The 23719-nt window shown below is 41.4% G+C and overlaps 1 protein-coding gene and 1 long non-coding RNA gene across 8 annotated transcripts in view; one reads left to right on the top strand and one right to left on the bottom strand.

The window, feature by feature from the left end:
* Positions 1–1591: 1591 nt before the first annotated feature.
* On the bottom strand, positions 1592–11161 carry LOC131743479 (uncharacterized). The gene is made up of 3 exons (XR_010837249.1): positions 11039–11161; positions 6204–6308; positions 1592–1886 (listed from the first exon to the last, which is right to left on the bottom strand). It is a non-coding gene; the product is annotated as an uncharacterized lncRNA (long non-coding RNA).
* Positions 11162–17098: 5937 nt separating this feature from the next.
* The window catches only part of RB1 (RB transcriptional corepressor 1), a 132291-nt gene continuing 125670 nt past the window's right edge, over positions 17099–23719 (top strand). For 6 of the 7 annotated variants that reach the window (XR_010837248.1, XM_067016695.1, XM_059042262.2 and 3 more), the window contains exons 1-2: positions 17187–17435; positions 20216–20342. Coding sequence is in view for 6 of the 7 variants with exons in the window: in XM_067016695.1 (XP_066872796.1) it covers positions 17284–17435; positions 20216–20342 (279 nt within the window). In the remaining variant the exon portion in view is untranslated. Of the gene's footprint in view, positions 17436–20215; positions 20343–23719 lie in introns of all 7 variants that reach the window. The other variant, XM_067016698.1, reaches the window with a different exon arrangement.

Raw genomic sequence — 23719 nt, 5'->3', positions numbered from 1 at the left:
CTGATTATTATTATTAATAAAGTCCATATTTTATTTAGACTTCCTTGGTTTGTTTTTTTTAAATCTTTTCACCACGCTGCACAGCATGTGGGATCTTACTCCCTGACGCGGGATCGAACCTGCACCCCCTTCATTGGAAGGACAAGGTCTTAACCACTGGACCGCTAGGGAAGTCTCTAGACTTCCTTGGTTTTTAACCAAATGTCCTTCTGTTCCAAGATCCCATCCAGGATATGAAATTTCATTTAGTTATTTCTCCTTAGGCTCCTTAGATGATGCCAGATTTTCAGACTTTTCTTGTTTTTGATGTCCTTGACAGTTTTTCCCTCCTAGGTCTTTTGATAATTTAATCTCCATACATTGCTGGGCAGAGCGCCACAACAAATATTGTTTTGAATTAAGTATTATCTCTGCTAATGGGTGAAAGTCAGATCTTGTTTGAAGTAACCGCATGATAAGGATGATAAAGTTATTTCAGTAGCCTTGTTTGTGTGTGTATAGGTCATATCGTGACTACTTATTGATTAAATATGGGCTATAGAGTTCACAGCATTCATTGGGTAGAACAATCTTCTTTGGGTGGATTGAGTCCATGAAGCTCTAGGCACAAAGATCAACTGAGAGGGCAGAACCAATCAGAAGTGCCTTTTCCTCTGGAACCCTATGTTCTTACAGACTCCACATGGCAAATGGTCTATGCTTTTCTCTTTATCTTTACAAGCATCTTGGGGTAATTTGGCTTGAGATATATGCACTAACATTTACCAAACAAGTATTTCCATTGTCTTTTGTTTTTTATTTTTTTCAAATTAAAGTATAATTTACATATAGTGATAAGCACAGCTCTTATGTGTACAGTCCAAAATGTTTTGACAAATACATACACCTGCGTAATCCATCAAGCTAGGGAGCATGTTCATCACTGCAGAAGGTTATCTCATGTCCTTTTCAAGTCAATGCCTGCCCTTGAATCCCCAGAGGCAGCTACTGGTTCAATTTCTTTCACCATAGATTAGGTTTGCCTGTTCTAGGACTTCACATAAATGGAATCATACAGTTTGTACTCTTTTTTGTCTGGTTTCTTTAGCTTAGCATAATGTTTTTGAGATTCATTCATGTTTTGTGTCTATCAAAAGTTTATTCCATTTTATTGCTGAGTAGAATTCATTATATTATATCAATATACCACAATTTCTTTATCTACTCCTGTATGGATGGAAATTTGTTTTTTTCTGATTTGGGGCTGTTATGAATGAAGTTGTTATGAATATTTATGTATGGGTCTTTTTGTGGACTTATGTTTCTCAGGATTTTTTTTTTTTTTTTTTTTTTTTTTTTTTGTCCACACCGTGCGGCTTAGTTCCCTGACCAGGGATTGAACCCAGGCCCCGGCAGTGAAAGCACCAAGTCCTAACCACTGGACCACCAGGGAACCCCCAACTAATGTTTCTCTTGAGTATGGAATATCTGGGTCACATGGTTGGTGTATGTTTAATGTTTTAAGATATTGTCAAACCATCTCCCAAAGTGGTTGTACTGTTTTATAATCTGTATTAGTTATCTACTGTTGCTTAATAATATTGCCACAAACTTAACAGCCTAAAGCAACACACATTTATTATCTCCCTGTTCCCATGGGTCAGGAACAACTTAGCTTATCCTTTGCAAGGCTGCAATCAAGGTGTTGAACAAGACTGCTTTCTCATATGGAGGCTCACCTGGGAAAGGATCTGCTTCCAGACTCATGTGGTTGTCAACAGAATTCATGTCCTTTTGGATGTATGACCGAGGGCTCTGATTTCTTGCTGGCTGTCGGCTGGAGGTTGCCCTCAGCTTCTGGAGGCTGCTTGTAGTTCCTTACCATGTGGGTTTCCTCAAATGGCCAGCTGCTTCCTCAAAGCCAGCGAAGGAGCAAGAGACCCCAGCAAGATGAGTGGTACAATCTTATAAAATGTAATCGTGTAATCAAATACATTTAATCACATACATCCCATCTCCTTTGCCATATTCTATTGCCATATTCTATCACAAGTTCCATCATATTCAAGGGGAGGGGAGCACATAGGGCATGAGTACTAAGGGGCAGGGATCAAAGAGGGCCATCTTAAGAGTGTGTGTACGGGCTTCCCTGGTGGTGCAGTGGTTAAGAATCTGCCTGCCAATGCAGAGGACATGGGTTTGAGCCCTGGTCTGGGAAGATCCCACATGCCATGGAGCGGCTAGGCCCGTGAGCCACAACTACTGAGCCTGCGCGTCTGGAGCCTGTGCTCCACAACGGGAGAGGCCACGACAGTGAGAGGTCCGCGCACTGCGATGAAGAGTAGCCCCCGCTCTCCACAACTGGAGAAAGCCCTCGCACAGAAACGAAGTCCCAACACAGCCAAAAATAAAATAAATAAATTTATAAAAAAAAAAAAGAGTGTGTGTACTACATTCTCCCACCATAAATGAATGAGAGTTTAGGTTGCTAAACATCCATACCATCATTTGGTGTTGCCATCTTTTTAATTTTATTTGTTGTAGAGTATATCATTATGGTTTTAATTTGCATTTCCCTAATGTCTAATGATTCTAAACATTTCTCCATGTGCTATTGGCCACTCATATATCTTTCTTTGGGAAATGTCTTTTCATGTATTTTGCCCATTTAAAAAATTGGGTTGTTTTGTCTTTTTATTATTGAGTTAGAGGAGTTCTTTATATATTCTGTTCATAAAGATTTTCACAAATAGTACTGAAATGACTGAGTATTTATATGGGAAAAAAATGGGCCATAACTCCTACATCACACTGTGTATAAAAATTAACCTAACTGATATTTATAGTCTATTACAGTCAACAACTGGAGAATATACATCTTTTCAAAGGCACATAGAACGTTCACCAAGATAGACCACAGGTTGAGCGATAAAACAGAAGTGAATAAATCTCAAATGACTGAAATCAGACAGAGTATTTTTTTTGAGCTTAGCAGATTGAAATTAGAGATCAATACAAAAACTCTGGAAAATTCTCAATTATTTTTGTGTACTTGTTTTATCAATTCCTGTGAAAGAAGTACTATTATCGCTAACTATAATTAAGGATTTGTCTACTACTCCCTTTAGTTTTGTCAATTCTTGCATCATGAATTTGAAGCTATATTTGACATATGCATATTTAAAACTGTTGTATCTTCTTGAGTGACCCTTTTATCAATATGAAATGTCCTTTTCATCTCTGGTAAAACTCCTTGTTCTGAAGCCTACTTTCTTTTATATTAAAATAGGCACTCTAACTTTCTTATGATTAAAGTTTTCATGGCATGTTTATGTCCATCACTTCAACCTAGTTGTGTCTTCATATTTAAAGTAAATCTCTTGTAAAAAACATATCACCATGTCTTCCTTTTCTATCTAGCCTGACAATTGCTACTTTTTAATTAGAGTGTATTTGTTTTTTTAGTTATGCCTTTTGTTCTTTTTTTTTTTTTGCAGTACACAGGCCTCTCACTGTTGTGGCCTCTCCCTTTGCGGAGCACAGGCTCTGGACACGCAGGCTCAGCGGCCACGGCTCATGGGCCCAGCCGCTCCGCAGCATGTGGGATCTTTCCTGACCGGGGCACGAACCCGTGTGCCCTGCATTGGCAGGCGGACTCTCAACCACTGCGCCACCAGGGAAGCCCTCATTTTTTGGAGATTCATCAACTCTGATGAACTATATTATAAAACTTTACATATAATGTAAGAATCTCACAATGGTGACTGTATATATTTTTAAATTAAAAACTATAGTTTTTTCTTATTATAAAACACAATACAGGACTTCCCTGGTGGCGCAGTGGTTGAGAGTCCGCCTGCCGATGCAGGGGACACGGGTTCATGCCCCGGTCCGGGAGGATCCCACGTGCCGCGGAGCGGCTGGGCCCATGCGCCATGGCTGCTGAGCCTGTGCGTCCAGAGCCTGTGCTCCGCAACGGGAGAGGCCACAACAGTGAAAGGCCCGTGTACCACAAAAAAACCCAAAACAAACCAAAAAAACCACACACAATACATGGAATTGTACAAATCTAAACTTACTGTATAAAAATAAAGTGAATGAGGATAGAAAGCCCAGAGATAAACCCACGCACCTATGGTCAACTAATCTATGACAAAGGAGGCAAGGATATACAATGGAGAAAAGACAGTCTCTTCAATAAGTGGTGTTGGGAAAACTGGACAGCTACATGTAAAAGAATGAAATTAGAACACTCCCTAACACCATACACAAAAATAAACTCTAAATGGATTAAAGACCTAAATGTAAGACTGGACACTATAAAACCCTTAGAGGAAAACATAAGAAGATCACTCTGATATAAATCACAGCAAGATCCTTTTTGACCCACCTCCTAGAGTAATGGAAATAAAAACAAAAAAAACCCAAATGGAACCTAATGAAACTTAAAAGCTTTTGCACAGCAAAGGAAACCACAAACAAGATAAAAAGACAACCATAAGAATGGGAAAAGATATTTGCAAACAAATCACGGACAAAGGATTAATCTCCAAAATATACATAGCTCATGCAGCTCAATATCAAAGAAACAAACAACCCAATCAAAAAATAGGTGGAAGACCTAAATAGACACATCTCCAAAGAAGACATACAGATGGCCAAGAGGCACATGAAAAGCTGCTCAACATCACTAATTATTAGAGAAATACAAATCAAAACTACAATGAGGTATCACATCACACATTAGAATGGGCATCATCAGAAAATCTACAAACAATAAATGCTGGAGAGGGTGTGGAGAAAAGGGAACCCTCTTGCACTGTTGGTGGGAATGTAAATTGATACAGTCACTATGGAGAACAGTATGGAGGTTCCTTAAGAAACTAAAAATAGAATTACCATATGACCCAGCAATCCCACTACTGGGCATAGAGAAAATCATAATTCAAAAAGACACATGCACCCCAATGTTCATTGCAGCACTATTTACAATAGCCAGGTCATGGAAGAAACCTAAATGTCCATCAACAGACGAATGGATAAAGAAGATGTGGTACATATATACAATGGAATATTGCTCAGCCATAAAAAGGAACAAAACTGGGTCATTTGTAGAGATATGGATGGACTTATAGACTGTCATACAGAATGAAGTAAGTCAGAAAGAGAAAAACAAGTATTGTATATCAACACATATATGTGGAATCTAGAAAAATGGTACAGATGAACTGGTTTACAAGGCAGAAATAGAGACACAGATGTAGAGAACAAACGTATGGATAGCAAGGGGGGAAAAGGGGGTGGGTAGGATGAATTGGGAGAATGGGATTGACATATATACACTAATATGTATAAAATGGATAACTAATAAGAACCTGCTGTACAAAACAATAAATAAAATTAATTTAAAAAATAAAATAAAATAAAATACATAACTAATGAGAACCTGCTGTATACCACAGGGAACTCCTGTACAGTAGAAACTAACACAACATTGTAAAACAAGTATACCCCAATTTAAAAAAAATAATAAAGTGAATGAAGGGAAATAACCTCTGTCTTCACATTGTTGTTCATTCTTTGAGACCTTTTCCTACATGTATATGCACTTCATTGCTCCTTCTATGAACTTGAGGTCAGTAGGTATTATATACAACTAGTTGCTCAGGGCTTCCCTGGTGGCGCAGTGGTTGAGAATCCGCCTGCTGATGCAGGGGACACGGGTTCGTGCCCCGGTCCGGGAAGATCCCACATGCCGCGGACCGGCTGGGCCCGTGAGCCGTGGTTGCTGAGCCTGTGCGTCTGGAGCCTGTGCTCCGCAATGGGAGAGGCCACAACAGTGAGAGAGGCCTGCGTACCGCCAAAAAAACCCTAGTTGCTCAGTCTTGTTTTGTTTTTTTTGTTGTTGTTGTTTTGTGGTACACGGGCCTCTCACTGCTGCGGCCTCTCCCGTTGCGGAGCACAGGCTCCGGACGCACAGGCCCAGCAGCCACGGCCCACGGGCCCAGCCGCCACGGCCCACGGGCCCAGCCACCCCGCAGCACGCGGGATCCTCCCGGACCGGGGCACGAACCCGTGCCCCCCGCATCGGCAGGCGGACTCCCAACCACTGCGCCACCAGGGAAGCCCAATTGCTCAGTCTTATGAGAGCATCTTTCTAAAGACAATATAAATGACTCTAATCTCAGAACAAACTTCTGGGAAGAAGAAGATAAAGAATTTACCTTCTATATCCCCTTGTCAAACTTTCTTCTCAGACATTAAATCTCCCACATTTCTGGGCCGTGCATGTGTAGGTACTGCCTGGTCCTGCAGCGTCTCATGCCTCACTGCCAAAAGAAAAACTCCAGGATAGGAGATGGGAGATATATCATTTGGGTATAAGGTGAGCCACCGTCAGGTTGTGCTCATGTGAAGTCTGTTGCCATAGCAATATACTCCACTGGAGTTGCTTGTCACTGTTGCCTGGGACAAAACAAGTGGCTAATGGCCCTGCAGCCAGTGAGGCCAAGAGCATCTGATTTTAGTATAAGTGTTGCTGAAGCAAGCACAAGAGCATCTGAGTACATAAGCATTGTTTGATAAAATACATCTCTTGCACCACTCATTTTCATTCATGCCTTCCCATTATATTCACCCCCATACTATAAGAAGGGCATCAGGGCTTCCCTGGTGGCGCAGTGGTTGAGAGTCTGCCTCCCAGTGCAGGGGACATGGGTTCGAGCCCTGGTCTGGGAGGATCTCACATGCCGTGGAGCAACTGGGCCCGTGAGCCACAACTACTGAGCCTGCGTGTCTGGAGCCTGTGCTCTGCAACAAGAGAAGCCGCGACAGTGAGAGGCCTGCGCACTGCGATGAGGAGTGGCCCCCGCTTGCCACAACTGGAGAAAGCCCTTGCGCAGAAATGGGGACCCAACACAGCCAAAAATAAATAAATAAAATACTGAATACATAACTAAAAAAAGAAGGGCACCAGTTTTTGTGAGAAGCTCATGCCCTCACTTCTTTCCTAAAGGGGAAGGAACAAGTCCATTTTGTCACAGAGTCCTATTCAAGATGGTGTCCAGCCACAATCTCTGAAAAGACTTAAGGCAAGAAGGTTGAGTCAAGCTAAACCCCCTGCTGAGAAAGACAACACCAAGGACGATAATCTTCATCTGTCTCTCCTCTACCCTTTTGTACCCTCATGTCAGTCAATCACTGGCTAAGGTTTGTTTCGGGTCGGGGAGTATAGGTTTCATAGATGAGGCAACTCTTGTTTGGTTGAGGACAATTCTCAGTCAACACTCACATTAGCTGGGGGATGAGTGTGTCAGTAGATTTAAGCAAAGCACCAACAGCATCCATCCACTACAAGGGGCTAATTCTACCTCCACTCTTTATTTCTTGCACCTTTATATTTTAGTTGTTGGGGGCCACAGCACCATATATTAGCTGTTAGTTTGTTGCTTACATTGTATTTTGTAGGGCAGTGCCCAACCATGCACTAAGTCTGGAGTGTTTTGTTATGCAACAAGATCTAACTAATACAGATGAGTCACACAGCAAGACCATAGGGTCCCGTGGTCGTGTGTTCATTGTTTCTCTTCTTTTGTCATAAAATGGATCCTTGATCTGAGCCATTGTTGTGAGAGAAATCATGTCAATATATCGGGCTTCCATAAATTCTTGAGTTGTGGTGCTGGCAGAGGCACTGAGGGCAAGGAAGGCAAATTCATAACCAGATTAGGTACTAGTTCTGATAAGGACGAATCACTGCCTCCTCTAAGGTAGAAGGGGTCCAATGCAATCAATCTGCCATCAAGTGGCTGACTGGTCTCTTCAAAGAGTAATGCCATAGCAAAGGCTCAGTTTTGGTCTCTGCAAATAGCAAGTTGGGAATTCTAGCTAGATCAGAATTGGTGAGGAGTCCATATTTTTGGACCCATGCAAGACTTTCATCCTTGCCACCATGACCTCTCTATCATGGGATCTTTTTGCTAGTTGATGCCACAAGACAAGTCATCTTGTTCACCTGGTGCCTGAGAACCTCTTCTGTGATAGATGCTCTCTGGTGAAAATTAACATGAGACACAAAGATATAAACACTTTATCCTCACTCCCTTGGATCCTTCCATATTCTGCTTTCTGGACCAAACTGTCCCTAATATTCTAATCTTTTTTTTCCAGGTTCTGACCAACTAGCCAAGCCATTCACCTCTGCCCAGGAGTTCATGTATATCCACATTTCAGGCCACTTCTTCCTCTTAAGAAGTAATCAAGTGTACTGCTCACAAGTCTGCCCAAGGGAGGATTTCTCATCATCACTGTACTTTGGGGCATTAAGCAGTGCATGTAAACTAGGTCCAAGATCTTTTCTCCTCCATCAGTTGGTCTTAGAGAGCCCCCTTTGGCCAAAGGACTGAACTGAGGGAGAGGTCTGTGATATAAGAGTTAGGATTATTTGTTCACATAACTTACTCATGCCTTGTTGGTCTCTGCTTGGGCCTGATCCTGAATGTAGCATATCCATTGTACCACAGATTGATGCTGTGCCTGCCAGACCTTATAATTCAGTGGATCATAATAAGCTCATGATGAGCTATTCCTACTGCTTAGGCACTTGGTCTCCCATTCAGTCTGCACTCAGTCTGCATTTGGGCCCAGGAGCAAAAACAGAGTTGATTTTTCAAAGAGTAATTCTCTGTTGTAGAAGACACTGCCTTGCTCCAGAAACTTAGGGCTATACCTGATACTAGGGCTTGCCAGAGACTCTATACATCACTTATTCACCACAAATACCTCTCATCCCGTTGGATCTGCTAGATTATACAGCTCAAGTAGCAGGGCATGTTGCACTGCAGCCTGGACCTGATCTAGAGATGTCTCTGGGCACCCACTAGCAATTATAAGTCATCTGATAAATGGGTTGTAGTTATATTCCCAGAGACAGTATATGCCGCCCTCAAACTCCAAAGAGGTCCGCAAAGTGATGAGTCTTTCTCTTAATGGTAAGAGGTGAGAGGTGCAACAACTTGTTCTTTACATTAAAGGTGATATTCTTAGCATTCCCAGAACACTGAAATCCTAAAAACTTCATTGATGTGGCAAGCTCCTGGATTACCTTAGAGTCTATCTTGTGTTCTGCAACTTGCATGTGTTTTACTAGGCCATTTAGACTGTGCTATTCAAAGTGCAGTCTACAGACTGGTGCTGGATGGTAAACTCTTGGTTACTGGCTCATGGTGAGATAAATTGAGAAATTTGAAAATCTAGGTTTAGAGACTTTTATAGCAATTTGACATGGCTGTGACCTCCAATAACATGATCAGAAGACTCATCTTATTCAACAGGGTACAGATCATCTTCGTTACTGTCAAACTCATGTGGTGATTAGCATGTTTATAAGTTATGTACCAGGCAAGTTCAGTAATTTCCAAAAGTACTACTTTAAGCATATTGAAAACAAACAAACAAACGGCCCTTCACCACAGATAGCTTAAGAGGCATTGATCTAGATTACTTGCCCTTTCATGCTCACCAGGACAGAGGACAGAGTTAAAATAGCTCTGAGGCTAGAAAGTAAATGTGTACTCCTATCCTTTCTATACAAAGGCAAAGTGGTTTTGATCCTTCCTACTGATGGAACTCAGGAAAATCACATTTACCAATTAATACCTCTATACCAAATGCCAAAGTCCACGTTGATCTGCTCTAGTAAAGATACCACATGAAGCATGGCAACTTCTAATGGGGCTATCAACTGGTCAAGTTTATGGTAGTCTACTGTCATCTGCCATGATCCCATTTTTGCAGGGGTTAGACAGAATTGGGCGAATGAGGATATAATGGAAATCATAATCTCTCCATCCTTTAAATCTTTGATAGTGATATAAGTCTTCACAATGCTTTCTAAGATGCTGTCCTCCTTCTAAATTACTCTCCTGGCTTGGGGGTATAAGTGCCAGTTTCAGAGACCTCTACGTGGCCCATCCTAAATAATGGCTAGTACTCCACAAGTCAGGGAACTGATGTGAGGATTTTGCCACTTGTTAAGAGTTATCTGTCCTAATTATACATTCAGTGACTTAACCACAGAATGTGTTCACAGACCTACTGGACCTACTATAAGTTGGAGTTGAGCCAAAATTCCATTGGTCTCGATTCTAACTGGAGAATCACGATGGTATCATGTTAGCTCAGATGCTGTATCTAACAGTTCTTGAAGACTCTGGGCATTTCTTTTTTTCCAGTGCATAGTTACACTGGCAAATGGCTGCAAGCCCTTTTGGAGAGCCACTTGCTTCAGGAGGCACTGCATGATTTACAGGCAAGAGAAAAAATGATGTTTCTACCAGCCAGAGGGTTCAGGGCACTGGTGGGTTCGAGCTGGCTCATATCAACTCTCAGGAGCCAATTGTGTACATCTCTTCTCAACTCTGTTTAGTGACACTATGTTGGTAGCGTTTAGTGACATTATGTTGGTAGCTTGAAATTGATTAAGTTGAGAGTGTTTATTCAACAGAAATTGGCAAATGCTACAAATATGGCCCTTCCCTGCATCCCCCTCCTGAGAGCCAGTTGCTAATTTTTTTCCAGTGTCCCACAGGGGAGAATTAGGGGATTCAGTATTCTCAGGGTCACCCACTCAAATGTCCCATTCCTAGGTCTTAGCTCTCTTTTTCCTTTCAGGGACTAAATGTGGACATAGGAGACCCTTCAAGTCTATGCATTTAGTTGCTTTTTCAGCTCTGCTGCCCTTATAATCAGGTCCCAGGCCTGATTCTTAGTATAGTTTGCTTTAGGCTATAGGAAATCAGTCTTTTAAAAAACTGCCAATAGAGGCCCTCTCACTTTCTCAGGGTGCTTTAAGGTGACAGTGGGCTGCCCTGAGGTATCATTTTCTTTTGCAAGGTTTACAATTCCATCAACAGAATCCATTCTATCCTATCATCCCCATACTGTTCAAGCACCACAGCTATCACACGTTCCAGCACCCCACTGTCTGTGTGCGCTGCACCCCAATGGGCCACAGGTGGGAAGCTTAGTAATTATGATATCACGGTATGGTCCCACTCACCATGCCCTGGGTCTTTATCACCACAAAATCAGTGAGGAACTCAACTCCAATATCCCATCCCGATTGTCTGCAGGACACTCCTGATGTCGCATCTTTTAGCTTGGGTTCTCTAGAAAATAGAGCCTGAAGGCAATTTGAGAGAAACTGGAGTGAAGACAAAAGGGAATGAGCAGGGAAGGAGGGGAAACTAATACAATAGTATAGTTCTAAACTAGCTACCCTTGGGTATCAAGCCCAACTGACTGCTCAGTGTGGTGGGTACATGCCAGGCATGGGGGCACCCTAGTTAGCAGAACAGACATAGATGTACCCTCACGGACAGACCTGGCTTTATAGGCATGTGAGCCATGCAGTTCTATAACACTCCATGTTAGATGGGACTCATGCTTGGTTTAGTGTTCTGCTGTCACCATCTTGAAAGTCTCAATAATTTTTGAACAAGAGGCTCTGCATTTTCATTTCCACTGGGCCCCGCAAATTATGTTGTCTGCTCCTGCTAATATAAACTACAGTTTAGTAGGGAAATCAATCATATTCTCTCTCCTCATGAGTGTGAACTGATGGCATGGAGAGTAGGTCATTGTGGCACAGTACAAAGAGATGAAGAATAACAACATTCACATTGCCTGCTGTTGGATGGATGACAAGATACATGAATGCAGCAGCAGGGACTCTTTTTCTTTTTTATTTTGTCTTTTTCACTTTTTTTCTCCTAAACTAATCATAAACCCTGAATAACTCAGGTAAACTGAGTAGGTCTGTTTCCTGAAACCAGAAAGAAGCTAAGAACACACATATGGGAGGTGATTTAAATCATGGGAATGAAATAGAGCAAGAAGAGAAGAGAGCTGAAGATCTCCTAGGCCAGTGCTATCTCACACTATCTGTGAAGGAACGAACTTTCCTTTCTTTTAATTTCCAATTTTTCATGAAAAATAAATTTTCAGAAAATAAACTTTTGAAAAGTACTAGAAAAATGAAATGAAAACAAAAAAGGCACACCAAACACAAGCTCACGCTTTAAGTATTTTAAACAGACACAAAATTACATTTCAAAAAATAGAATTAAAACAAAAAATAACATAGGATAAAAGAAAAAATTACAGAAACTGCACTTTGTTCACTGAAGTGTACATATAGGTGATTAACATAGAGAATTGCTAATATACCCTTAATTTTCTATCATTCCATGGTCATAACAACTAAACAAAAGGTTGGTAGTGAACTGGCAATTTCTCATATTAAATACTATAACAGTATTTAATATTTTAAGTTTGTCAATATTTAAAGTTTTTAACATGACAAATGAATGTGCTTCTTGCTTGTTAAATCCTCTAATCTAGGTTGGCTTGCTGACAATGCCACTAGCAGGAGATAATGTATATCTAAACTGTTACTATGTTTTATTTGAGAACACTAATAGCAGAGAAATCAGTCTCTCAAAGGTATGTTTAAGGTATGTTTAAGGGAATGGAAGAAGAGATTTTATTTCATTTATTTATTTATTTTGGCCATGCGGCTTGTGGGATCTTAGTTCCCCAACCAGGGATGGACCCGGGCCCCAGCAGTGAAAGCGCCGAGTCCTAACCACTGGACTGCCAGAGAATTCCCTGCAAGAAGAGATTTTAAAACAATTTCAGCAAGCTCAGATATTCACTTTTAATTTTTATCTCAAATGAAGCAAATGAAGCTTTATTTTCAAAATTCATCTTCAATTCTTCATCAGTAGCCCATTCCAAAGATTAATCCTATTAAGTTATAGTTACATTTAAATTATCTTTCAATGAAAGAAATGGATTCTGGATCCATGAATTCCCTATGCGTGTTTATTTTCATGGAAAATAAAAATTCAAAATGTTTTATCACATTCATAGTTTCTTTATATTTTATATGTAAATGCCATTGAAATTTGATGGCTTTATTGCTTCATTAGTCAGTTCATGATTTTAGTACTTTACTATGAGTTATGGCTGTGAGCTCAGTAGATGGGGGATTATTTCTGAGTAAAATTCATACAAACCCTCAGATCTTTAACTCTTGGAATCACTTCTCTGGTTACTATTTGGTTTACTACTATTATTACTAACCCACTACTGATGTGTCTTTTCTTGATGAAACAGGACAGTGAGGCTTATTTCACCATCTACAACTTAGGGTTAAAAACAAATCACACACACACACACACACACACACACACACACACAAAAAAAACCACACACAAAAAAAACAAATGACACAAATTGTACTTCCCAAGTTTAGCTATGAATTTCAAAAAACGGGCTTGATTAGAAATTAAAATGACTGTAAAAATAACAAGTTATAAAACTAAGGGCTTCCCTGGTGGCGCAGTGGTTGAGAATCTGCCTGCCAATTCAGGGGACACGGGTTCGAGCCCTGGTCTGGAAAGATCCCACATGCCGCGGAGCAACTAGGCCCGTGAGCCACGACTACTGAGCCTGCGCATCTGGAGCCTGCGATCCGCAACAAGAGAGGCCGCGATAGTGAGAGGCCCGCGCACCGCGATGAAGAGTGGACCCTGCTTGCCGCAACTAAAGAAAGCCCTCGCACAGAAACGAAGACCCAACACAGCCAAAAATAAATAAATAAATTAATTAATTAAAAGCTGTTTCTTTTTTTAAAATAAGTAAATAAATAAAAGTAAATAAATATTTACATTTTCAAGATTTGTATTCACTTTTGGGTTACAGTCGACAAACTAACCTTAAAAATTTCACTCCTTCACTAATGTGGTCCTACGGCACATGACAAGGACACAATCATGCCACTGACCTGCAACTCACCACGCAGGTTGGAGAACATCTGAACCACTCTATACTCTGTTTAATGAGAGGCATCCAATGATCACATGCTTGGATACTGCTGAAATGTGAAACTCCTATAAATGCTGCTAAGCATTTACTCTTAACCTCTGTACTTATCTCCTTGTGGACTAAACACGAGCAGTTTACAGACTAGCACTGGTCCAAGGACCACACTTTGAATAGCACTGCTGGGAGAACTAGTGGAGGAGCTTATGAAGTAACAGAAGAGAGGAGGTGAACAAGGAGATCATGGATTTGTGGAAGACTAGGGAAGTTTTAAGAAAGAGGAAGTGGTTAACTGTGTTAACTGCAAGAAAGGTCAAGTAGGTCGAGGACCAAAAAGAAGCCATGAGTTGACAATTAGGACACTGGTGGCCTTTGAAAGAGTGGTTTCAGTGGAGTGCTGGTGGTGGCAAAGAGGCAGCACTAGTAAGCTGAGGAGCTGGGAGATGAGAGCACAAACGGGGACTACCCTTTCAAGGAGCCAGATGGGAAAGAAACAGCAGTGTGGTAGCTTACAAAACAAGTCGAAGGAAGACTTCTTAGACTAGGGGAGACTAAAAAAAAATTTCTGATATCATTGAAGGGGCCTCAAAATGAAGAGAATTCTATCTCCAGGTAGAAAATCTAAGAAAGACTTTTTTTTTCTGTCTTACAGTAATCTTACAAGTACTATGCAGGTAGAGGAAGATCACAGGAAACTTCTTTGAAGAATCTGCAGAATTTCTAACACTTCTTTGGTGGTGCAACAGAAAGCTGTGGGGGACTATAAGGATGTTGATTGACTCAGTTCCTTCTGCGTTTGGTATGAGGACTGTATAGTAGGGAACCTAGTTAAAGTAATCCATGGTAAAGATACACATCCTTTTGTAAATTGAGAAATCTCTCTTGAGCTATCATAATAATAGTAAACCCAGGTGTTGATAAGTTGGGTTTAATAACGCAAGTCATATCTATATATGAAGAGAGTTTACTTCAGTTCCTAGAACTTTCCTCTGCTTTCCTTCCCTCCCCAGTTTTAGCAAACAAGCATTTACTACTGTGTGCCCAACACTGTGCTAGGTACTAAGGGCAACCTCAATGATTGGTGTCTATCCTGAAGGGGTTCACTGGAGCAATATTATCAGTTATGATGCTTTCTGGTAGAAACTGAAAACCCCAGCTCTGTTAAGGTCAGCTCCAGGGTTGGTCAAATCAGAGGCTCAGTTATGTCACCAAGGACCCAGATTTTCTGATTTTCCTACTGGGCCATCCTTAGTATTTCTGCCTCATCCTCAGGTCAGCTCTCAGTGGCTTCAGCAACTGCAAGTGTCACATCCTCCAAATAGTTAAAGGGTAAAAGAACTATGTCATCCTTGTATCTCTTTTCAGCAGGCTCCCAGCAGACTCTCTTTGATCTTGCAAAGACCAAAACTGGATCCTGTGCTCCTCATTACCCTAATCCTGGGCAAGGTGAGTGGAATTACCACTGTGATGGTATGTGCTCTCTGTAGCCGGGCCTGGGCATGGACCCTACCATCAGATAAACTTTTAGTCCTCAAGAGAGGGTTTCTGAACTTAGGCAGAACCAGCTGTTGAGCAGGCCAATGACTGCCACCCCTTTTGCACATTCTGGCATATACCATGGCATACACAGAAAGTGATAATCCATTGTACGACACACAGGGATAAACCCAAGAGCTATGACTTGCCTGAGGATGCTGCCTCAGCCTTGCTCAGCTGGTCCAAGGATGGGGGGAGGGGTGTTCACACCAGAGCACAGCTGTATTTTATTCACAGCATCTCAGTTGGGAGGCTCTGAACCGGCAACCCACAGCATCTGCCAATGAGAGAAAAACATACTCAAACTAGGCAATCTATTATTATAAGTAAGTACCAAGAGACAAGAGACAGTTTCTAAGCCAATGCTTGATGGTGGTAGTTCCAGCAAACTCTTCTCTGATGTCTTAGTGCCTTTGCACATGCTTTTTCCCTCTCTTGGTGTTTTCTTTAACATGATGTAATGGATAAGTGGAGTCAAATATATCTGGGTTCAAATCCTCTATCACCTGTAAACCCATCTAACGTTGTTGAAAATAAAGTAACGCCTGTCAAGGGCCACTATCAAGTCTCTTTCAGACACCCAAGGACTGGAAAATTACTGAAGACAACAAGTCTATTCTCAGAAAAAACACATCCTATAGAAGCACAGCCAGCCTGGTGACAACTGTGGACCAGAATAGATATCAACCCATCCCCTCTTTTTTGCATCTTGCCCTTTAAGGCTCAGTAAAAGACTCAAACGCCCACCCTTCAGGGCCAACGCCACTCTATGCGTTTGGCCCCTTTCCTCCCTAGGAAAGAGAATAAAAACTAACTTTTCTTCCCCTGTTAATATTTCGGTCAATTCTTTAACAACCCGCTTCGGCTCACCTAACATCACCCATCAACTCTGTAATATTGGGCAAATTAACTCCTCCGAGCCTGTTTTCCCAGCTGGAAAGTGTAATAGGAATACGACTCATTTTAAAGGGTTGTTTCTGAGTATTAAGTAGGACAATTATGTAAAGTGGCCAGAACAATCCCTTGTACACAAAATCCTCCTTAAATGTTAGGTCCGTCGGGCAAACTTCTATTCAAATGCCACTGCTCCTCTGAAGCTGTCCCTTACACATTTCGAGGGTGCTTCCTGATTTTACACCCCTGTTAAATCATTTAGCACCTTATCATTAGTTTTTTACCCACCTCCTTCCCCCAAAGAACTCTAAAAGGCCAGTCACTATTCCATACTTGGTCTCTCCTAAGGGTTGGCAAAATTCAGCTCCTAAGAGGTGTCCCAGAAGTTTTTGTTTTTGTTTCGGACGACTTCGCTTAACGGATTGGGCGGTAGGACTGCTGGCTAGAGGGAGGGCGCCGCCCACGGAGCAGAGAGGCGTGCCCGCCCCGGGTGCGCTCGCCAGATACTCCCGGCGGGGCCTCCGCCGTAGCTCCGGATCCACCCGCAGATAGTGATGGGGCCTGCGCTCGCCCACCAGGCTGGGTAGCGCCCCGTTACCGGAACCCACTCCTGGAGGGGCGAGTTTCGGGAAGAGACACGTTCAGGCGGCTACGGCTGCCTCTGGACGTGCGCCCGGGCCCAGGCCGAGGCTCCCCTCCCGACCGCGCCCCCGCCCCGCGCATCGCCCGGCACCCCGGTGCCCTCCCGAAGCCGGCGGGCCCGGGAGCCTCGCGGACGTGACGCCGCTGGCGGAAGTGACGTTTTCCCGCGGTTGGACCCGGCGCTCGGTTGCCGGGCGGGGGAGGGCTCGTCCGGTTTTTCTCAGGGGACGTTCAAATTATTTTTGTAACGGGAGTCGGCAGAGGACGGGGCGTGCCCGACGTGCACGCGTCCTCCCTCCCCGGCCCTCCTCCAGCGTCTGCCGGCGCCTGCCCTGCGAGGGCGTCATGCCGCCTAAAACCCCCCGTAGAGCAGCAGCCGCTGCCGCCGCCGCCGCCGCCGCCGCCGCCGCCGCGGAGCCCCCGCCGCCGCCCCCGCCGCCCCCTCCTGAGGAGGACCCGGAGCAGGACAGCGGCCCCGAGGACCTGCCTCTAGCCAGGTGAGCGAGCCGAGCCGCCGCCACGGGCGGCGCGCAGGAAGGGCGCCCCGAGGGTGCGTCGGCGGGCGCCGCGGCGTCTAGGCGGGGGCGCGTCTCCGCCGGGGGCCGGTTCCCGGCGGGAGTAGGGACCCTCCCGGTGCCCCACCGCCGCGGAGCGCCCGGAGGAGGCTGACAGGAGTCTGGGTTCGGGAGCGAGGGGAGGGCGGCCGGGAGGGGTCTCGGCTCCAGCTTGACAGGTGTCGGGCGGGTGGGGCTCGGGTCGCTGAGCGAAGTGACAGGTGCCGCCTTTCCTCCGCAAGACTGTAGTCTCACAGGCGGCGGGTGATTTCGAGACCCCATCAAATGCAAAACGGAAAAAAAAAAAAAAAACAACTAACTGGTGCCTGGTGGAGAGGTTTTTCTCCTGTTGAGGTTTGTAGTCCTCCGGTGGTCATTTGACTTTCTGTTTTGGTCTCCTGCGATGCAGCAGTTGAAAAGTATTTTCCTCTGGGCGTGCAGCTGCATCTGAAGCCCAGTCCTGGGAGAGGCCAACCAGAAAAGCCTTGGACGCTGCTGCAGAGATGCCATCGGACGTGAAGCGCAGCGTCCTGGGTGTCAGTTGCCCCCAGGAAACTCGGCTGAGGTGCTTTATGGCGTTCCCTTAGAAGAGTGCTTTCAGTATGTGAGGATTCACAGCCATCGGTAGTGACTGGTGGAACATAACTCTTTAGAGGAACTGGTGCATGGGCAAAAATATTGTGAGATATTTAGCCCAAGAGCTTGAAAGTTTCTAAACTTTTTCTTTTTTCTCGTTGCATAAAACTCTTCTTTCATGTTAGTCTGCTTCAGCGTGCCTCATTATTTCTTCCATTTTGCGTTTTGGCTTTGAGCCAGCGAGGATCCTGGTGTCCTCCTTTTTTGTTTTGTTTGTTTGAGTACAAAATTGGTGTTTTTGTGCTCACATGGAATTTTTTTTTCTCCTAAGTGGATTCTAAATTTAAGCAAGTCGATGATAATGCAGTAGAATATGACAAGGAGATATATATTGCAGCAGCTTATTTTTCTTGATTGTGATGCTTTATGGTTAGAACCTAAGATTGAACGAATATAGTTGTCATTATTATTGTCAGCACTAGCCCTACTTTGAGACTACACATCAGTTTCAAGGGAATGGGACTCCTTCCTGTCCCTCAGTACTCCCTCCTGCAGTTCTAGTCGATCAGCAAGTCCTATTTCTCTTATCTTCCCAGACACTAACAGAATTCGGGACAAATTGTTAAAGATTGGAATCGGCTTTGGAAATGGCTTGTGAAAAGCGATTCGAAATTCATATATTTAGACTGTCTTATGTATTAATTAAAAATCATTCTCACTAGTTTAAAAAAAAAAAAAGACCAGAGATGTTCTGGGAGAAGACATTCGTTTCTCATGAAACTGATATATCCACCAGTACTTTGCAGTTTCCCTTTGTAAAGTGCAGTGAAGTCTACTGTAAAGAACCCCATGTTATCCACAGAGCTTGGAAGCATTCTTGATTATTGTAGGGTAACCAGAAATATTGAAGTTCTGGCCATCACCTGGGAAAAGAGACTTTGTTTCTTTTATTTTGCAAAACTGTATTTTATATACCTTTAAATGATGGAACTATCAAAAATTCTCCTGTAAGTCAAAACCATGCAGTCTGTTCTTGATTATCCTTATCCATAAAATGTTTCCTTAGCATGGGCTATCAGACGCTACAGGTTAACTACTTAACAAGGATAGAACCACTGCCTGGAAGTCTGAAGCCAAGAAACTTACTTGGGATGGATTCAGGGCCCAGTCCAACTGCATTTCCAGTGACAGAGCCCATGTCTACTTTGAGAGTTGAGATCTTCCTTCTATTGTATTATCTCTGGCTTAAGTGATACAGTTGTAAGGGAAACCATCACTAGGAACAGCACACCATCTTCATTCTTCAGATAACCAAAAGGTAATTTTGTTTCGAAGTAGGGTTGGCAGTCTGGAATAGTGGTCAGGGGCATGGACTATAGAGTTAGGTTATTGGGTTTATATCAGGGTTTCCCATTTACTGGCTGTGATCTCAGGTGAGTACTTTAACTTCTCTGATTTGGTACTTATCTGTAAAACAAGGATAATAAAAGTACTTACCTAACAGGGCTGATGTGGGGTTCAGTCTACCTTCATCCAGGGTACTTTGTATGGGGCCATAGCAAATACTAAAAAACCGTAAGCTATGCCTCATACTACTACTATTATTATTAGATGACAAATAGACATTAAGTGAATGAACAAGAATTAGGCAAGAAGAATTTTTTGACTGCCTGTCTTGGTTAAGAAAGATCAAGAAGAAAAGGCTGAATTTGATCATCATGTAAGAAATACTAGTAGGTGGATTAAATGAAACATTGATTGTATTTTAGCAGAGTTACTGATATTGAATTGATTTTGTAATATTATCTAAGGCTTTCCTCTTGGCTAGTATCATCCCAGCTTTCCCAAACAGTTTTAGCTATTATACTTACTTTCCTTCACAAGGCTATTTTGCTGCTCCAAAGTATGTGATTCACCAGAACAGCAAACATTTTTCACTATGTGGTATTCTTGTTTTGGAAAGACCGAAGAAGATAAGCATATGTTTAAGTTCTAAGTGTAATGTTTTTCAAAGATAAATAAGATCCTTAAGTATTTAGTGATGCTGTCTTTCAGGATAGTGCTATTATATGCAAAATATTGAAAGAAATATTTAATTAATTTGATTATAAGTATGTGCCTATTATATGTATATTTTCATTTGGTAGGCTTGAGTTTGAAGAAACTGAAGAACCTGATTTTACTGCATTATGTCAGAAATTAAAGATACCAGATCATGTCAGAGAAAGAGCTTGGTTAACTTGGGAGAAAGTTTCATCTGTGGATGGAGTCTTGGTAAGGATTGTCTTAAAATTTTTTGAAAACATTTTTCTAATTTTAAAAATAATTTTTAATCACTGTAGAAAATTTAGAAAACGGAAAATATAAAGCAAAGCTAGTAACAATTCTATTACCCAGAGGCAATTTACTTTGGATAACATTAAAAATTTTTAAAAAGCCAAAACTCTCCATGTAGGCCCCCCACCAAAGTATTTTAAAGCAAATTTTAGGTATCATATTTTACTCATAAATACTTCACTCTGCTATAAAGACTTTTTTAAAAATAAAAAATGCCTCATAAAATGATTTTACACCTCATTAAATAATTTTAAATAATTTTTTATATCTTATAAAATAATTTTTAATATCTCATAATACATAGTGTTCAAATTTTCTCATTGCCTTAGAATTAGGTATGTTAGAATTCAGGGTCTTTGATAATATTTTGAAATATTTCTTACATTTTTTTCTTTGCATCTGTATGTGTATACCACCAGCAAATAATTATTGATGCTTTATATGTGCTGGGGAATATTACAAACACTTTTCAGAGAACCCATTTGACAGTCCATTAAGATGTGAAATATAGAATATTTTACACGTAAAATGTAAAACCTTCATTTTATAGATGAAGACACTGAAGTAGAGTGAGGTTAAGTAACTTAACCAAGGACCCTGACTAATAAGATCTAAAGCATACTGTATATAACTACATGTATGATCCCATACATGTAGTTATATGTAGTTACATGTAGTTACATATAGGTTTGTATATTGTTTAAAAATTTTTTTTCTTAACATATGAGCATTTTCGTATGTTATTAAATATTGTTTGATATTTGATAACGTAGTTTCCAGTGGTAGTGTAATATTTTATTATTATATGTATTTTAATTTGTTAACTCTTACTGTTATATGACATTTTTTTCCCCAACTTTGGAGCTGTAAAATAATGTGATTAAACATCCTTATTCGTAAGAGTGATGCCTGGCAGAAAGTAAGTCTTTGATAACTTGTTAAATAAATTCATGAATCAATCTCTGATTATTAGAATACATTCTTACAAGTTGAATTACTGAGTCAAAAGCCATGAACATGTATAAAACTCTTGGTAATTATTGCTAAATTGCACTCCAGACACTTTTATTGAGTTTACTTTCTCATCAGCATTGTAGTAGAGTACATGTATGTCTTTTTTTTTTTTAATTTATATTTATTTATTTATTTATTTATTTATTTTTGGCTGTGTTGGGTCTTCGTTTCTGTGCGAGGGATTTCTCTAGTTGCGGCAAGCGGGGGCCACTCTTCATCGCATGTGCAGGCCTCTCATTGTCGCGGCCTCTCTTGTTGCGAGGCACAGGCTCCAGATGCACAGGCTCGGTAGTTGTGGCTCACGGGCCCAGTTGCTCCGCGGCATGTGGGATCTTCCCAGACCAGGGCTCGAACCCGTGTCCCCTGCATTGGCAGGTGGATTCTCAACCACTGCGCCACCAGGGAAGCCCATGTATGTCTTTTTTTACTGATCAGATCAATGCAACAAAATATGCTTATGTACATCCCATAAAAATAACTTTAAAACCATTAAAAAAATCTCTGATGTCTTAGTCTATTTGGACTATTATAACAAATACCATAAACTGGGTAGCTTATAAACAATAGAAATTTATTTCTCACAGTTCTGGAGGCTGGGAAGTTCAAGATCATGGTGCTGGCAGATTCTGTGTCTGGTGAGGGCCCACTTACTGTTCATAGATGGTGCGTTGTCTCTGGCCTCACTTGGCAGAGTGGGTGGGAGCTTTTACTGGCTTCTTTTATAAGGGCACCAATTCCATTCATGAGGGCTCTGCCCTCCTGACCTAATCACTCCTGAACGCCTCATCCCCTAATAACATCACATTGGGTTTTCAGCGTATGAATTTTGGGGGGACACAAGCATTCAGTCCATAGCATCTGGTAATTAAAAAAAGGAGAAAACAAATTTCACAGTTCCAAAGATCTGAACATATTGTAGAACTCCATGCTAAAAAGGAATACTTGAAGTATCTTGGATGAATGCTATTATTGGTATCATCCCAAAGCACCTAATGTATATTTCCACTGATTTGGGTACTTCATGTACAAAGCTGTTTCTGTGCATGCTGTTAAAGAGTACTTCACTTCTCTCTCTTCCATAAATACTAGGCTTTTCGTTTTCAGAAAGTTGAGAAGAGGTAGTTGATTGTAGAGAGTTTGGTGAGCATAGATAGTTTCCAACTTTTAAGCTGGTTGTGTTCCAAATCTCTTTGCAAGTACAATATGGTAGTTAGATTTCCAGGCTGGTTCACAGAAAACTTTTTTTTTTAACTGAACTGTAGCAGTTAATAGTTTTGGGCTTCAGACTTGAAAAAAAAAAATATATATATATATATTGCCTTTGGGATTTGGGGTACCTTTTTGTTGGGTACGACTGGATGATATTGTATTGTCCTGTTATAATTCACCAGACTTTTACAAAGAAATACTATTTTAAGTGATAGTAAAGTTTTTGAGGGTTGACCTGATAATTTAACCTTCATTTATACAGTAATTTCTAAGGGAGAATATGAGCCAGTGTGTGCTGAGAAGCGAATGAATGACAAAACGAACCTGTTTCCTATGCAGCCATTCTAGTTGTGATTGGCTATCTTCTTTGAAACAGAGGAATGTGGTAACTGAGAGCACTTTTTGGCAACTGAAAATAGATAATGTTTATTAGAATAGAGGATGGGCTAAAAGCAAGGATTTGTCATCAGACTGGACTGACTCAAGTCTCAGATCTACCATTTACTGGCTCTGTGATCTCGAAAAGTTACCTAAAATCTCCAAGCCTCAATTTTTTTTATTTGTAAAGGGAACTAACAATGATTTTTGGAACTTGGAGTTATTTTGTGGATTAAATAAATTCATGCATATAAAGCACTTATTAGTGTAAATGAGTGCCTATATTAGGTCATGCAAGAGGAATTATTTGACTTAAGAACTACTGCAGAAAATCTTACATTAATATTTTTTAGGACAATTTAAGAATCAGTTAAAATGGTTGAAGTTTAAAATGGATGTATAGTGATTCTGATGCAGTATTTTTGCTAAAATCCACATTTTTAAGTTCTTCAGAGTAAAAAAAGTTGTTTATGCATACATGAAAGCATGTATTAATTCTTTTAAAGGAAAGGTTTGTGGTATTTTGTCTAGAAATTTCTCCGTGTGTAAATGTTTAGTAAGTATGTAATCAGTGATTGCTGTCATAAGATTAGATTGTGTTCGTGCCGCTTATAGCATATGAATAAAATAAGGAACTTTCCATCAAGAAATTGGCCAGGAATGCTTTTCATACTGTGACTTATGGTGAATCAGTTGTTGGAACTTTGGTTTTC

This window comes from Kogia breviceps, chromosome 16, assembly GCF_026419965.1.
Source record: "Kogia breviceps isolate mKogBre1 chromosome 16, mKogBre1 haplotype 1, whole genome shotgun sequence".
NCBI lineage: Eukaryota > Metazoa > Chordata > Mammalia > Artiodactyla > Physeteridae > Kogia > Kogia breviceps.
This window is presented reverse-complemented; position numbering and strand designations above follow the sequence as displayed.